General features: G+C 47.7%; 1 protein-coding gene across 9 annotated transcripts in view; it reads left to right on the top strand.

Moving 5' to 3' along the window:
* Positions 1-16,422, top strand: part of BTRC (beta-transducin repeat containing E3 ubiquitin protein ligase) — a 158,898-nt gene extending 142,476 nt beyond the window's left edge. For all 9 annotated transcript variants that reach the window (XM_026650888.1, XM_026650887.1, XM_026650881.1 and 6 more), the window contains 6 exons: positions 4,061-4,310; positions 4,732-4,850; positions 7,633-7,743; positions 10,849-10,927; positions 14,877-15,070; positions 16,102-16,422. In XM_026650888.1, coding sequence (XP_026506673.1) covers positions 4,061-4,310; positions 4,732-4,850; positions 7,633-7,743; positions 10,849-10,927; positions 14,877-15,038 — 721 coding nt within the window. In that variant the 3' untranslated portion in view covers positions 15,039-15,070; positions 16,102-16,422. The remainder of the gene's footprint in view (positions 1-4,060; positions 4,311-4,731; positions 4,851-7,632; positions 7,744-10,848; positions 10,928-14,876; positions 15,071-16,101) is intronic.
* Positions 16,423-17,796: the final 1,374 nt, after the last annotated feature.

Raw genomic sequence — 17,796 nt, 5'->3', positions numbered from 1 at the left:
ATGAGGGAAGAGTGAAAAAATTGGGTTTGTTTAGTCTGGAGAAGAGATGACCGAGAGGGGACAGAACAGTTTTCAAGTACATAAAAGGTTGTTACAAGGAGGAGGGAGAAAAATTGTTCTTCTTAACCTCTGAGGATAGGACAAGAAGCAATGGGCTTAAATTGCAGCAAGGGCGGTTTAGGTTGGACATTAGGAAAAACTTTCTAACTGTCAGGGTGGTTAAGCACTGCAATAAATTGCCTAGGGAGGTTGTGGAATCTCCATCATTGGAGATTTTTAAGAGCAGGTTGGACAAACACCTGTCAGGGGTGGTCTAGATAATACTTCGTCCTCCCTTGAGTGCAGGGAACTGGACTAGATGACCTCTCGAGGTCCCTTCCAGTTCTATGATTCCCCGCTGTATCTATAAATATGTGCACTGACCCCAGAGGCTCAAGGATGGAATACTTTTAGCCCTTGAAAAGAAGGACGTCATCCAGTTGGATATACAGATGGATTTTAACATTTCTCCAATATAAAATCTCAGGGGCCACCTGCCCAGGTAAATCATTAGATCACCAGCTCCTGCTCAGTTTGGCAGCCCTTTCTGTATACTGCTGATTTTCTAATGGCGCATTTCCGTAGTCAACAGCCTTCGTTCCTTTGCATACTGGAGTCAGATGTCTTTGTGCTTTCCACCATAGACTGATGTCTGTCTACATAGCCTGGGACTCCATGATTTTCATTGAATTGGTTACTCAGAACTACTTACCAATCTCTCTATCTGTGCAGGGCTTTGGGACAGTGATTCTTGACCACTAGAACATGTGCTAGTAGGTGAACTTCAGGCTGAGTTCTTTAGATTCACTTGAGCCCTTGTGCATAGCTGCTATCCCCTACCATTCGGCTGTGTGCTTTATAACCTGTAATCAAGTGTGGGCTGTTTATGGATGGAAATAAAGGTGCATATATGCACACGCACTCATAGTGCAGTACACCTGGCTCCCCAGGAGTGCAAGAGAAAGGCCTCCCCTGAAGAATATATCTACTGCCTGCTCTTCCTGTCATTTTTCGGATGTCTGCTGGATGTAGTGATATTCTTATGTTGCTCTGCAATGTGAGGGTGTGATTGTCCCGGGAGGGTTTTGTAATGCCAATGCCTGGTTCTAACAGAGATGCTCAGATAACTCAGTGATGAGCACTGTAGACATGCCTGTAAATAAATGCAGTGGGAAGGCATGTGGTTTCCATACCTTTGTGCAGAGATGGGAATGTTGTAAATTAAGCTTTCGGATTGAAAAGAACGGGCACAGACTCCAGCTGCGATGTGTGTTTTCACCAAATCGCATTTCCATCGAGGAGCAGTGACTCAAAGGAAGGTTGGAATGAGCTCATCCCCTCTTTCTTTCTTACTGTTACATTTTCCAAGCCAGCAATAACTCTTATCCTGGACTCATGCAGAGCAAATGTTGCCTTTGGTAAACACCAAGGTATTCCAACACAGCAGCTAGTGTACTTCACAGCATGACCACAGCGGTACAGGCAGCGCTTCAGACTACCCACCTGAATACATATCCTGGGAGTTGGGGGAGTTTGTACTCAAGGGGCTAGCCCAAGCTGCTGCCTGGGCCATTGTGGCCTCACTCCTATTTTCAGCGTGTGAGCTCGAGCAGAGCTAGCGTGTCTGCCTGCCTGCACTAGGAAGCCCCCTCCCAGAGCTGTGTGGACATATCCCAAATGGCAGGTGTAACGCTGCCTGCAGTGACTCAAGAGCATGGGTACCAACCTCCGGGCACCCTGTCAGGAAGCAGGGCACAAGCCCCAAATTGGCTGTGCGTTCTATACTTAGATTTAACCAACTAAATATCAGAGATGAACTCTTCAGCCACTGTAACAGCCAAACGTGGAGTCACAGACAGTCCTCTTGGGTGCTCTGATCCAACTCCCCACCCAGCTGCGCCTGCCTTTGCTTTACCCCAAGGATCACAGCAATATTCGGATGACTCCGTCCCAAAGGACCAGTCACTTACCGCAGGTCCGTCTCACCTTAGATCTCACTGACTACGCTGGTAGCCAATTCTCCAATAAACTACCTACAGATTTATTAAATAGGAAAAGGAAACGAGTTATTTACAAGGTTAAAGCAGGTGAACATAGATGCATCACTGTGTTACAATCTTAAGTGTCAAAAAGTAATTGAAGCTTCTATAATCAGCAAGCTCTGTATAACTTTTAGGTTAACCCGGGCTGGGCACTGGGGACCTCTTACTTATGCCTAAAAACCTTGCTGCCAGAGTCCAAGCAGCACAGAGATCCAGTTCCTCCTTCTTAGGGGGGTTTTATTCCCTTCCCCACCATGTGCTCTGAGCTGCAAGCTCAGCTGATGGGAGGAATCCACTTCATGGCTCATCTTCATGGAGGGTGGGGGGATGGGATGGACAACAAACATTTTTTTGTCCTCTTTATCGTCCCACAGTCGTCTGTCGGGTGTCGATGGACCTTCACTGTGGGACAGGACCTAACGCTTTCGGTTGGAGATCAGCACTTCACACTAGTTAATGTCTCTCTCCTGTCTGGTGATTCATGGCGTGTCAGAGCCTCACAATACAACCGCTCAAATATTGCCTTACAATAAGGGATACAGATGCTATATGTGAGATTAATGCCAGCAGCCACTCACAAGCATTCAGTAAAGTCTAAATACATTCTTACAATTCTAATACCTATTTGAAAAATACGGACACACAGGTGAGCCAGACTGATGCCAGGTATATGTTTCTCAGTGTTCAGTTGAGACATTGGGACCTTCGCATGAGCTGGCACCTGCTCTGCCAGCGTCACAGCATTTTCAAATAAGACAAGAGGGAGGTCTCCAGAGCCTACTAGAAGAGCTGTAGCTTTAAGGGGGGGTTAATGGGAGGTGGCATGCACGCTACAAAAACCCCTGGTTTTTAGGACTGAGTTGCTGCAGCCCAAGTTTCATGATGGGTTAGAGCACCCAAAGCAGACTGGGCATTGTTACTGTAGCATATGAAGCAACCATTTGTATTTCATAAACATGAGTGACATTTCTTCTCTCCTGCACATCCCTGCCGTGTTTAATTGCAAGCTTCGTTAAGGGAGGAGGGATTCAATTTCCGCAGCCTTTTGCTATTTGATAATACAGCCATTATGCGGCTGGAGTTTAGTGTAGCTGGGGTTCAGGGTATGATAGTGCTGCTGGAAGGAATTTTGCCTTGAGGTAAAGACCTTCGCAAACAATGCACCAAAAGGAACTGTGTTGTTTTTTAAACTTTAATATCCCTGACTCACGTCATAGAAGCTCTTTAAATTGAGCATGTACCTGATTCTTTTAACCACAAGTTATCCTTTGTGTGTAATAGACTAGACCTATTAATGGTCAATTGACATAAAAACTCTATATTAATTTGTGCCTTGTCAACACATTCCTGAAATGTCGTAGTGTTCCTTTGTGTCTGTTCAGGATAAATAATTTGCTGCTGTTAGAACCCGATCTAACCCAATAGAGTAATTTTTTTAATGATTCTTTTAGATTTGCTTACAAAGAAAAAGCATACTCTGGCCTTCTGCTACAATAGAAAACTGTGCCCCTTGTTGGCAGTCCCAGCAGAAAGGGCAAAGATTGAATGGGCCATTGGGGGTGAACTTGCCTCTAGCACTGGGTCTCTCCAGATCTGGGTAGACAGGCATAACTTTGGGGGTGGAGAGAGCTGCAGGCAGAGCTAACAGGGGACTTCAGTCTCCAGGGCTGTCAATCTGGTACCTTTCATCAGCACTACACAGTCACTTAATTACAAAACGCTTTGCTGTGTTGTTTTTATGGGGCTAATTGCATTGCAGGTTTTTTGGCTGCTGGACTCCTTTAATATTTTTGTAATCAGCTGGTTTATGTGCTATATCTTGTCATGAACTAACTATTCAGCAGATTCTAGGTTTAGTATGTGGTGTTGGCTTGTAATCGAACCGAAGACCTGATTTTTCTTTTCCTGCAGAAAAATGAAATGTAATTTTTTTCACCCTCTTTCCCTTCCCTTGGTTTGAAATATTGTGTGAATTTCAGGGTGTGGGACGTAAATACCGGCGAGATGCTAAACACGCTGATTCACCACTGCGAAGCAGTACTGCACCTGCGCTTTAACAATGGCATGATGGTGACTTGTTCCAAAGACCGTTCCATTGCTGTCTGGGACATGGCTTCCCCGACAGACATTACCCTGCGAAGGGTCCTGGTAGGACACAGAGCTGCTGTCAACGTAGTGGACTTTGATGACAAGTACATTGTGTCAGCATCAGGTGATAGGACTATAAAGGTGAGAAATTTCGAAGGCTGTTTATTTACAGCACTTGTCAGTGCTGACCAAAAAGAATGACCAGAGTCCTGAGAACATAAGAGTTGGTGATGTTAAAACTCAGAAAAAAGCCAATTCATACATAAACTGTAAATTAGTTTCAAAAGTGCTATGGTTTAATTTGGGGACAAGTCCTAATATAATACGATAAAAGCTCTATGTATGAGGAGTCAGTCTGTTAACTGTAGAAGGCTATAGCCATATATCACTGGTAAGGTAGTTTTCCCTACGTCAGCAATAATGTCTTGAATTTGACTTGTGACCTCGAGATTGTGATGACATTTTGAACATTCTGGACACACTCGTTTCTCTCACAGGTCCCTCCCCTCCGTTAGTTACCTCTTAATAATTAGGCCCTGTGTGTTTTCTCTCCCCATCTCAGGTCTGGAACACTAGTACCTGCGAGTTCGTGCGCACCTTAAATGGCCACAAACGAGGCATCGCGTGTCTGCAGTACAGAGATCGGCTAGTAGTGAGTGGCTCTTCAGATAACACTATCAGGTGAGAGGCAAGTTCTCATCGGGGAGCTCTGCGCGCGGTGCGTGAACCGAGAACAAGGCCGTTGTCTCCAGTTCACTTGGGACATGCCGAAGTTAGATAACCGAAATGGTCCGTGCCCATTTCTCCTGCAACTGGGCTGCCTTTGCTATCGAATGCTGTGAACTACTGACGAGGGGTATCGAAAGCCATTTTTCTTGCTTTGCCTTGTAGCCTCCCTATCTCAAGAGTGCCATACTAATCAGCCAGTCAGACTGGTTAGACAGTTTTGGTGTGTGAAAGAGCTGGCAAGCACCACTTTGCATGATGTCCTTTTGTGATATTTTATTTGGCCTATGTGTCTAGTTAAAGGGTCAGATGTGCAATAAGAAGCATTTAATCCTCTGCAGAAATCTCCTGGGCTCACACCAAACTCCCCTTGTGGTGCTTGGCATCTGGTATAGTTTGGAACAACTGAATGAGAGCACGAAGTTCAGTTTTCTCCCTCTTGCACTTTCCTGGCTGCCCTAATTGCAGGCTGAGATTTAACCCCTTTCATGCTGGGAGTCGGAATTTCTTGGTAAATCATGCAGCTGCGGTTAGACGGATGTACCATTATCTCCTTAACTAGCGTTGTTCAGTACACTTGAGTCAATGTGAAACTGACCGTGGTAAGTGGTTGGATCATACAAATGGGTGGTCGGGCTGCCTCCCTTTTACCCTTCACCTGCTGGTTTAGAGGGGGACTTTGCCCTGCAGCTGAAACTTGGGAACGGACTTTCTGAGCAGCAGCAATCTACTTTCCTTTTTTACCAGTCCTCTGTTGTCAGTGGTGAATACAGAGGCTTTTGTTTGCTGGGTGCTTTTCCCCACAACCAGCCACCTTTTCCTACTCTGAATCCCACAGGAAGCTGACTCTCCTGTCTGTGACACCACAAGGTGATTGAACCAATTGTGCTGGGCCAAATTTTGCCTGCTGTCTGCTTGATGGCATGACATAGTAGAAGGACCAGCCAGATTGAGGGATCACTGACTCCTTCCTTTTACCCAGTGAAATGGGGGGGGGGTGATTACATTGTGCTGTTTTTCTAAAACGCCTCTAAGTGCGGCAAAGATTATGCACTTTGAATTTGAATAAATCCTTTTTTGTACAGTACTTTGAGACTCAGAGCCAAAAGAAATGGGAGTAGGAAATAGTTAAATATCACAGCATTTAGAAAATCAACTAAAATACCACTCGTAATAACCAACAAAAATGTCAGTACAGTAATCAACCTAAAGAGGAATACAGTTACTCTTATGTTTACACTGAATACAATTCCTAGTTGATAGATAAATTGTGCTAGAATTTCATGAAAGTTGGCAGTGAATCTTAGCTGAACCCAAGTCCAGTGGCCCTCAAGGGGTGGTGAAAGGTTTACCTGCTCACCAGCCTTCCACAAGCATTGCTTGAGGGTGGGTATCTGTGGGAAGGTGATAAGAGGGCAGCTTACTGAGTAATCTATGTGGATGACTTGATGTATGTTTGATTTTAATTTACTTGAGATACAAGATGTTGACCTTCAATTGGATAAAACATGATGTGAAATTTGAAGTTTGTAACTTCTGAAATTTGATGTCCTAGAGGTTGAAAACCTTTAGAATCCCTAAGAATTGTTTTTCAAAAGGGAGTGTGTTAAATGATTTTCCAGTTCTGTAAATATAGAGCGTACAAAAGAGCTAGGAAATTAAAGTTTGTCTCCTGAGAGAGAGAGTCTATCTGAAAACGATTTGGGTGGGATTTCAGGTCAGCTCTTCAGCTGGTGCAAGTCAAATAGCGCCATTGACATCACCAAGGCTGCCCTGGTTTTTCAGCTGAGGAACTGGCCCGTCATGTTTCAAAGCATTTAAACCCAATAACTCAATACAGGGAGTCATTGAGGCCAGGGTATTTCATTGTTCCAACTAAACTATCCGTAGAGAAAAGAGAAGACAGATCAAGTGGTGACTTGATCATGGTGTAGGAGTCCCTTCACAGGGAGAAACTAATGGATATTAAAGGACTCTTTATTTAGTACTGAAAGGCATAACCAGAACCAATGGCGGGAAGTTCAAGCCTGACAAATTCCGATTAAAAATAAGGCACCAGTGTTTAACCGTGAGGGTGATTAAGCATTGGGACAAGCTTCCAAAGGAAGCTGTGGATTCTCCATCTCTTGATGGCTTGGATGCCTTTCTGGAACCTGCTTTAGTCAAAGACAAGTTATTCGCCTCAACACAGGGGTAACTGGGTGAAATTCTCTGGCCTGTGTTCTACAGGAGTTCAGGCGAGATGATCTATTGGCTTCTCTGGCCTTAAAACAGGAATCATTCTGCCAGCCCCTCTATGCACTAAGGCTACCCCTCTGCCTCTGTGTAAAACATCCCACCAAGCTGAGCCCTTCTCAAACTGCAGCTGTTCCCTCGGTGGAGAGAGGCGCTTTGCGGCAGTGGGGCTGTGCGTCCTCCACCAGAGCTGCAAGGGGATGGAACAGATTAGGAGCCAGCGCCAACTATTCAGAGTTGCTGGTTTGCCATGTGTCAAATCACTTGACCCACTAGAACCTGAACGTAACATAACAGGGTTTTCTTTGAACAATGTGCTCCAACTGAGCTGCAGGGAAAAAGTGGTGGGTTGGGGGGTGATGAATTCAAGATCTTCCCCATTAGCACCATCAGAATCTTTATTTCCAAAGAACCCGTTGGCCAATTATAGTCTGAGACCAAACATTTCATTGCAATAATAGATTGTCAGACCTTCTCTCCTCTTCTTCCTAATCTCTTCCAGGTTATGGGATATAGAGTGCGGGGCATGTTTACGAGTACTGGAAGGCCATGAGGAGTTGGTGAGATGCATACGCTTCGATAACAAGAGGATAGTCAGCGGGGCATATGATGGGTGAGATTGTTAACGAGGTTCAGACACAGAGCATCCCTCTTCTCCCCCCCCCCACCCCCTTCAAAAAAATTAAACCCGTTGTTAGTTGTTCTGTTCTCACACTTATGGCCAATATAGGAGAAGTGCGTTACATTCCCTTTTCTGGAACGGGTCTTCTGTGATGTGTGTTTTCCAGCAGTTTCACATGGCAGATCTCCTCATGCTTGAATCACTGACAACCAGATCAGCTAGTTCTCTGCCCAGGAATGTAGTAGATCAGAGCACTGAGTCCATAAGGTCTGTGTCTCGTGTTTAGCAGTGGCCAGACCTGAAGCTGCTTTTTCTACAGCTCCCCCAATTCCTGCTGTTTGTTTTTTGTTTGTTTTTTTAATATGAACTGGAAGGGTCCTTGAAAGGGCATCGAGTCCAGTCCCCTGCCTTCACAGCAGGACCAAGTACCGTCCCTGACAGATTTTTGCCCCAGATCCCTAAATGGCCCCCTCAAGGATTGAACTCACAACCCTGGGTTTAGCAGGCCAGTGCTCAAACCACTGAGCTATCCCTGTGCGTGCATGTCTAGCTTGCTCCCTTCCCCTTCTGCCCTACATGTGGAGGTAAGTGGTTACCCTAGTGCTGGTCTGCCAACAGCAGTGTACACGATACAGGACAGCTTCATAAAGAGTGTTTCCTCTGGATCTGCAAGTCTTCCCATAGGCTCCCCTTCTGCCCCTCTGCATTTTGTGTGGCGCCTGAGTCATTAGCAGTAATGCCCTACCTGAGCTAGACTCTAACCAAAGGGTGGCAGACCTCTCCACTTATCCCCCAACAGCCCCTTTCTCCACCCTGTCAGATCCTGGAGGAAATGGAGCAAGACGTTCCAGGGCGGAGCCAGCCTTCCAAAACAGAGACTTCCCCAGCAACAGTCAGACGTACCAGTAATAGAGCAGGGAGAGACCCAGCCAAGCCCCTTTGTTCCCCCACAACTCCTGGAAAGAACTTCACAGCTCCCGGACACCAGCGGTGACAGCAAACTACTTTTACTATTCGAGCTCTGGACGGTATTTTTGCTCTGCCAGTTGGTTATTTGCACCAACTCCTCTGCTCGTCTCTCTCCCTGAGCTTCCATGTTTCTCGCCGGCCACGCCTCCACCTCAGGATTCCTTGTGACCTCCTCTTTTGCATCTACTTATTGCCTTCTTTCTACGCCAGTTGGCCCCATAATGAACTAAATAACAGATAGATCAATAGAACTAAGACATGCGTACATCGTCCCTGGTCACTTCGCTTGTGTGGTAGATCCCTTCCCCCCGCCCCTCGTCTGGGTTTTGTCTCTTTAGGCTGTAAGCTCTTTGGGACAGAAACTTACTGTACCTGTGTGTGTTCAGCCTGGTGGGATCCTGGTGGGACAGGAGGCTCTGGGAACTACCTCAATGTAAACAATGGAGCTGGTCCCCTGTCACTGGCAACCCACCTGGTGGGGTACAATTTCAAACTGCCGGACAGGCCTCAACTCCCACTGACTTGTAACAGGCGTCGCGTAACTGGAAGCACCTGCTGTGTGCGAGCTCAGCTGAACCAGGTCACTCAGAGCCAAGGGAAGGTGTTGGGGTGTGCGTGGGGAAGGGGGGATGTATTTGGGCGAACATCTCAAGACCTGCCCCTGTAGTGTAGTGTAACCAGGTGGTTCTCACTGCCGCACAGCTGCTGCCGTTCACCACATAACTGAGTAGTATAGAGAAGTGAATGAGCAGACGCACAGCCAGTCAGAGAAGGCAACAAAGTACAACAGGCAGACTGAAAAGTGCCCAGTGAGTGTCTTGGTCTGGAAACTCCTGTCGATAATCTAGGGCAATGTGCTTAACCAAGCATTGCTGCTTGCGCTGTGAAAGGGACTCCAAAGAGCAGGGTCCTTTTCCAGCACTCTCCACTGCAGCTAGCCAGATTTCTGTGGCAGGGGGAAGAGGCTTTCTTCACTCGGAGGTTGTATTTGCTCTGGTGGGCTGGCTTCCTGGTACATTGCTGGTGTCCAGGCTCCCTTGGGGAAGAGCTGACTTTCTCTTTCCAGGCTTGAATAACTCTGAGCTACACTGGGGTCTTGTGTAGCTAATTTGGATAGCATGTCCCCTATGCCACAAAGTCAGCTTCCTTCTCCTGGGCGGGGGTCCCTCTACGAGTGTCTAGAATCCCTAAGCCTGCAGACTGGTTTAAACTGGGGTGCGTGGGTTCCCCACACTTCATTCTCCCCCATCCTGTTGTTAGCACCCTTCATACTACGAGATAGTCACTACATTGTGCAGGGGAGGTGCGCATGTGATTGAACTCTAGGGGAGACGGTCTGGCTTAAGGACAAGGGAAATCTCCAGCCCAGCCCCGTTTGAGTTTCTGTAATAAATCTGACATCACGATTTGGTGCAGTCTAATGCTAAAGACATTGGTGTCATCACCCCCAGCTTTCTAGCTAAACCCCAAACCTCTAGCAAGCCGGATACCAGTGCAGTGGCATGCCTGGGCTGACGTGGAGACGTGCCTTTTCCTCCCCACCGAACGTGTCCTGTTCTCTGAAATGCTTGCGCTCTCGTGGTTCTTGTGCAACCTGCCTGTGGCTGCCCATAGCAGTAGTTGGCACAGGTGGAGCAATCCTAGCCGGCCCGCCTACTTTCTAGGAGGAAGGGACGCGCTTGTACCAGTAGGAGGAGGGGATGAATCCAGGCTGTGCAGACTTAGACACGTTTTTCTTCTTGTCCAACAAGAGGCTTTATATAATGTGTCACATTATCTGTGTGTAAACCCACATGCACTCACACAGCTGTGATCCCTCCGTTTCATTGCCTTTGGCCCATTTGCCATTAAGCAGTAAGTGTCTACATTAACCTTCACCCGGGTTTCTACATTAGTTACTGTCACCTGCTTTTTTATGTAATTCATTTGTATGGTAACCATATACTTCCCCCTGTAAGATCAGCAGGCTTTACCCAAGAGAGCATGTGAGAGCCAGGTGTCAAGAGGAGAAAGGTGTCTCTGTGGTTCTGGATGTATTAGCTAAGCTGTTAACTTTAATTGCTGGTGAACTATTGACACTTTTCTCTGTGACAAAGCTTTGGTGCTTGTCCCCTCTTTCCTCGCCAGGAAAATTAAAGTGTGGGATCTTGTCGCTGCTCTGGACCCTCGCGCTCCAGCTGGGACCCTCTGTCTGCGAACCCTCGTGGTAAGAGCTTTTGGTTGGGGGGGGGGGCAAGGTGGGGGAGGACAGGCTTTGTCAAGGCTGTATGACGCCATGAAAACTTGAGTTGTTGTAGACAAAGTTCAGCTGAAGCAGATGATGATAGGCCCCAGAGGGCAGGCTTGCAGATGTGTCTGAATATAAGGGATTACGGGATCTTTCACCCGCAAAGACTTTCAAACCAGAGCCTTGCAAAAAGGGCCATGGGATCTTTAACACAGCCAAGGAATGAGGTTTACAGCCTCTTCAGCAGCCCCTAACGATACGCCAGGGCATCAGCTCCGTGCCAGTCCCAAGGGAGAATGTTCCGCTCCTCGACACCCCCATCACCACTTCAGATATTGGAAGTCAGTGGAGCTGTGATAGTTTGCACCAGCCGAGGGTCTGACCTCAAGGGGATGAGACCCTCTGATGAGTCTGCATAATCTATGTGCTGCTGGGTGACCAGGACTTTTTCTGGGCCTCTTTCTTCTCTCTGGCAGTTTTTTAATGTTGCCGGATGATTGTTGTTAAAAGGGGCAGTTAGAAGAAGGGCTTTCATCCCTTTTTAAAATTGATTTTAAGTTCCTAACTAAAATCTATTTAAACAACGAGGAGTCCGGTGACACCTTAAAGACTAACCGATTTATTTGGGCATACGCTTTCGTGGGTAATAAAGTCCGAGGGATTTTGAGCACATGTCAGCTGCAAACCATGGAGCGGCCCTATGCCTGTGAATGTACAGACCCAGAGAGTCTGAGGCTTCCGTACATTAACAGTGTTGATCCTGTTCCAATCTTAGACTCTGCTTGGGCACTGTCTGTTTCTGCTGCTAACTTAGGAGGCTTAATTTAACTAGTGCAATTCCATCTCCTTTTGCTGGCAGTGAAAAATACAGGTACCCTGAATAACTGCATTATAAATCAGAAATTGTGGGATGAAAACATTGTAGGAATCTGTGAATGAATACCTAGAAGTCCCTGTTTGTAGGTGCGAGTGAGCTAAGGGGGAAGACAGAGGGCATGGAGTGTTACTTTTAGTTTCTTTCATGCCTGTAACTGCAGAGCATCCTAGTATCCGCTTACTCATGCTCTTGTTCCTTCCCTCGGCCTCCAAAATGAAACCTCGCAATAAACGTTGCAAGCCTCCTGCTGTTTGTGTTCCATTTTCAAGCAGTAGGAGAAAAGTCTGCAGATAACGAATGCTCGCTGCATGCCAGTTCCTTTCATTTTCCCCTCCTTTGGATGGAGCAGCAGCCGCATGAGCTTGACAGCAGCTTCCCAAGCTGAGAAATAAGTATGGTGCAGCTTTACATTTCAAGCTAAGGAGGCCAGGTTCTTTGGGCTTTAACTTACAATGTGAAGCGTGCATCACACCAGCTGCCCCTGTGATTTTACAGAGCAAGTACAGTGATTAGTGCACAGGATCTTTAGGTAGAGGGATTTCATTTAGTAAACACTGATTGAAAAGTTCGTTTTCAAAATGGCCTTTTGAATTACCTGTCTCTTTCAGTCTCCTCGTGACACCTGCTCTTGTCGTGACTTTCCCCAGCAGGAGCTCTGTTCTGTTGGGCACACGAAACGCCATTCCTATTTGAATACATGCAAAACCAGACTCTTGGAGTGTCTGTCTGTTTAATGAACTAGAATTTTAAAACTAAGGCTGCTACTTGTAAGACAAACCTTATTTAAAATTAATTTCAAACAAAACAGAACTTGCCTTACCACAACTGTGAAATGGCCCTTTGCATTCAAAAAGGAGCTGCCTTTCAGAGTCCTGCTCTGTCAAAACACCAGCTTCCTGTGTGGTGGAAAACTGTTCTGTGGATGACTATATTTGAGAGACCTTTCATTTTTTGTGACTTACTCATCTTAAAACTAGCTGTCATGGTTAGAATCTCTTATCCCACTCGGTTTTCTTTACACTGTGTCTGGCAGCGTGGCAGGCATGGCAAGGAGCCACATACTGATACGAGAGTCAGGAGGCGTTGCACTGGTTTTGTTTGCACTCCGTTTTGACCAGGGAAGCTGCCGCCCACGCCTGCACCAGGGAGCACTGATAACAGCTAGCCAGCACACGTGGGAAAGTGTAGTGAGTTGTGCTTTACGATGTGCAGGATCTGGCGTAGATTGCCATACTGTTTCCACTCCGCCTCCTATAAGAATACAAACTGCCTCTAAAGAAGGGCCTTTCCTGTGGCTACGTTTAGAACTGCTCAGGAGGAATCAGTACAATGTCATTTTGATTTTATAATGGTCCCCTTTGTCTCTTCCAGTTTAAGCTGTTTCCTCCTTCAGCAGTAGCAGTAGTGTCAAGCAGGAGACTCGGGATCAATTCATAGAATCATAGAATATCAGGGTTGGAAGAGACCTCGGGAGGTCATCTAGTCCAACCCCCTGCTCAAAGCAGGACCGACCCCAACTAAATCATCCCAGCCAGGGCTTTGTCAAGCCGGGTCTTAAAAACCTCTAAGGGTGGAGATTCCACCACCTCCCTAGGTAACCCATTCCAGTGCTTCACCACCCTCCTAGTGAAATAGTTTTTCCTAATATCTAACCTAGACCTCCCCCACTGCAACTTGAGACCATTGCTCCTTGTTCTGTCATCTGCCACCACTGAGAACAGCCGAGCTCCATCCTCTTTGGAACCCCCTTTCAGGTAGTTGAAGGCTGCTATCAAATCCCCCCTCACTCTTCTCTTCTGCACACTAAATAAGCCCAGTTCCCTCAGCCTCTCTTCATAAGTCATGTGCCCCAGCCCCCTAATCATTTTTGTTGCCCTCCGCTGGACTCTCTCCAATTTGTCCACATCCTTTCTGTAGTGGGGGGCCCAAAACTGGACACAGTACTCCAGATGTGGCCTCACCAGTGCCGTATAGGGAATAATCACTTTCCTCAATCTGCTGGCAGTGCTCCTACTAATGCAGCCCAATATGCCATTAGCCGCCTTAGCAACAAGGGCACACTGCTGACTCATATCCAGCTTTTCTTCCACTGTAATCCCCAGGTCCTTTTCTGCAGAACTGCTGCTTAGCCAGTCGGTCCCTAGTCTGTAGCAGTGCATGGGATTCTTCCGTCCTAAGTGCAGGACTCTGCACTTGTTCATGTTGGACCTCATCAGGTTTCTTTTGGCCCAATCCTCCAATTTGTCTAGGTCACTCTGGACCTATCCTCCAGCATATCTACCTCTCCCCCCAGCTTAGTGTCATCCGCAAACTTGCTGAGGGTGCAATCGATCCCATCATCCAGATCATTAATGAAGATGTTGAACAAAAGCAGCCCCAAGACCGACCCCTGGGGCACTCCGCTTGATACCGGCTGCCAACTAGACATCAAGTCGTTGATCACAACCCATTGAGCCCAACGATCTAGCCAGCTTTCTATCCACCTTTATAGTCCATTCTTCCAATCCATACTTCTTTAACTTGCTGGCAAGAATACTGTGGGAGACCATATCAAAAGCTTTGCTAAAGTCAAGATATATGACGTCCACCGCTTTCCCCATATCTCTAGAGCCAGTTATCTCATCGTAGAAGGCAATCAATTGCCAAACTTTCCCCTGTTCCCCTATAATCCACTGCTGGTGGAAATGCTATGGAGGCAGTGCTGCGCTGTATAGTAGGAGGGATGAGGCTACTGTTCTGTCAGCCCCCCCAGCTGCTCTGGAGAAGAGCTGTCCTATGAGGAGAGCTCGGTCTAAGGGCATGGGGCTCGGGGAGCAATGCTTCCATGCAGGTGTCTACTCTGGTGTGCGCTCCCTGCTGAAGGGCCAGGTTCCCAATATGGCAGACGTACTTTTACGCTACTTAGCTTGTTCCTCAGAGACAATGGCACACAGTAGCCATATAGGGTTTACTGACCAAAAACCGAATCAATTATTAATGTTCGCCACGCATTCCCAGCAGCCAGGCAGTCTGTAAAGTAATCCCTGCTGTCTCTCTGACTCTCCCGGTTAGGAGCATTCTGGGAGAGTCTTTCGACTCCAGTTCGACGAATTCCAGATCATCAGCAGCTCGCACGATGACACAATCCTCATGTGGGACTTCCTGAATGACCCAGCTGCCCAAGCAGAATCGACCCGCTCCCCGTCCAGAACGTACACCTACATCTCCAGATAAATAACAGTACACTGTACCTCATGCGCGCACAGGTAAAAACGAGGCACAAGGGCATGTGGGCACTGGGGAGAAGAGGCAAACGTTGAGCTGGAATGATTCGTTTGGATGGTCAGTATCTCCCATCTTGGCTGGTGGTAGTTATCCTGCCAGGAGACAGAGAACCTTTTGGTACCTTCGAGCTGGAGTTGTTGAAGAGTTCCTGGCATGTGACACCTGCAGTCCTTACGCCCAATTCCCCTTTTGGCCCAGCTTCCCCAACAATTAAATCAGTAGTTGTTCCCACCCAGCCAGGAGGGGGAGGGGTTCTTCAGAGTGAATGGAGGAGCGGCTGCTTAACATGAGGGTGCAGGTGGTTTGACACTGGGCAGTTGTCACCAAGCTAGAAGGTTCTGCCAAATCATGGCAATTGCACTTCCTCCTAGGTAGTGATGGCGCCGTTCTCCCAATGTTGGGGAATGCAGGATAGTGGATTTGGCCAGTGGAGGAGGCGCAGACCAGCGAGTCCAGCCTGATTACATGGAAATTTGCTAATGTATAGTATTATCTATTAATAGATCCCAGCGCCCTAGCTGCATGAGTTGACGGCTGCTTAGACCAAGCCTTGCCTGTGTGTGTGTAGTGTTAACCCTCTAGCTCTTATCCCAGCAAGGAGAGTTACCACTTCTAGGCTGTTATGGGGGAACTTACTGCCTGACCAGATTAATCATCAAACTGGATTTGATTTGGAGGGGTGTGGGACGTTATGGAGGGTGCTGCTTAGGATGGGCTTGGGTTGCACACTTGGTTAGCTTATCTGCCACCCTTGCGTTTGGGGCCCTGGGTGGCAGTTTGTTTCACTGGTGAGGGCGAGGCAGGTTCTCCGTAACCATGCACGTGAGCAGCGGTTTGTGTCACGGCCTGTGCTGCACTCTCCCGGTTCAGTGTATAAATACACCTGGACTCTCCAGAGCTCTCAACCCAGCACCTTTCAACCACTCGAAAGACACGGGAAGTAAGAGAGGTTTTCCTTAAAATGAGGAGTTTGGTGCACAAAAGGGTGGTTCTTGTTCCTTTTTTTTTCCAGAACTCGTTTAAGCTGCAGTATTTAAATTATCTGCCAATGCCGGGACAAAAGAACTATCCACGTAACCAATCCTTGCGGAAGAGAGAGGCTCTCGGATTCATTTCTGGAACAAAGTTGGCATGCGGTTGATCTCCGACAGGGTCTGCAGCTGACTGCTGAAGTGCTGCTATATCAGAAGATGTCTTTGGTCTTTCATGAACGATTAACATTTTTAAACCACCCCTCTTCCTTTTCCCCTCTGCCTAGCCACTCCCCTCCCCACTTCCCTGTTTTTTCCCTCTTGTCCCAGTCACAGATGTCCTATAAATATATTTAACGTGTTGCCAGAATTTGTTGCTTTGGTGTTAAACAGAAGAATCATTGCCACTGTGCATCCTGCTGAGAGCCCTTCCGGGATGGGGGGAAGGGGCTGCTGCTTAGAATATTAAACAATATCATTGCCCGGCTTTTGTAAGACCATGTAACTGCTGACTCTGAAAAGCAACAAACACCGTGCTGGAGAGGAGGTGAGAGCCCCTGCTGCCTTTGGGCCTTGTGTCTGGAAACCGGGGCTTGTGGAGCTATTGGGCATCTGAAGCTGACAGTTTGGAGCCAAATCCGCCTTTTGCTTTCTTCTCGTGCTTGTCCCTCTAACCCTTTGGAGGCTGGATGTGTATTGCAATTTCCCTCCGCAGTCATTGGGCTGCCAGTCTGGGCAGTGCCAGTCAACAAAAGGTTAAACTGGCTTCTGCCAAAGCCCCAAGTCCAGTATGGCCTGAGGGTGGGAATCAGTTCCTGAAGGGTACGGGGCAGTATTTCACGATCAAAGACATTATCTGGACCCAGTGCAGGGGTCCGTTTCTCCTGCTATTGGCCCTGAAGACCGTATGGATTTTGTTAATGGTTTAAGATTTGTACTTCTGCTTAGATAGAAACATGAGGCTGGGGTGGGGAGAAGACTCTGGCACCCTCTTTCCTCGTCCCCCAGGAGATGTCACAGCCAGAGGATGGAAGAGGGAGCTGCAGAGGACCTTGTTAGCCCAGCTTTGGAGGGCTTTTGTGGCTGACCATATCCCTAAATAAGAATATAAGAGCTGCTGTAGTGGGTCAGATGAGAGGTCCATCTAGCCCAATATCCTGTCTCCGACAGTGGCCAGCGTGGTGCACTGTGACCCAGGAGGGGATGGCTGGGTTGGGTCCTGTGGCTGATAGGACAGATACAGCCAGTTGACCGGGGCAGGCCGCGTGTGTTTTCTCATTGGTTTAACCAGTGGGATTGGCTGTCTTGGCCAGCTGGCTGTACCTCTAGGCCAGCTCTGCCGTATTTCTGGGGCTGGCGCCGCCGGTCCCCAGTGCGGGTGAGGGAGATGAGTCGTGTGACCTTTCTGAGCCCCAACCTTCTCTGCACCGCAGTTTAGGAACAGGACGATAATTAACCCGCGTACTGATCATCACCCTGAATCGTCACACACTAGCCGAGACCTTTGAGAACCACCATGGCTCAGAATGGAGAGCACCCCGCTGACAGGCAGGGCGTGAGGAGCAACTCTCCACGTCACAGCCAGTCAGCTAGACCGAAAGAGCCAGTGGGGGACCCTGCAGGCGCTGGCTTCCCCACTGCAGTGGGAACAGCCACCTGAGAGGCCTTGCTTTTGGAAGAGGAAGGGTTAAATAAAATAATCTCCAGTCATTCCAACCTCAGTTTAAGGTCTGTCA

Source organism: Terrapene carolina, unplaced genomic scaffold (genome assembly GCF_002925995.2).
Source record: "Terrapene carolina triunguis isolate 2854851 unplaced genomic scaffold, T_m_triunguis-2.0 Scaffold95, whole genome shotgun sequence".
NCBI classification, from domain to species: domain Eukaryota; kingdom Metazoa; phylum Chordata; order Testudines; family Emydidae; genus Terrapene; species Terrapene triunguis.
Note: the sequence above shows the minus strand (reverse complement) of the source record. Positions and strands in the feature narration are given on the sequence as shown.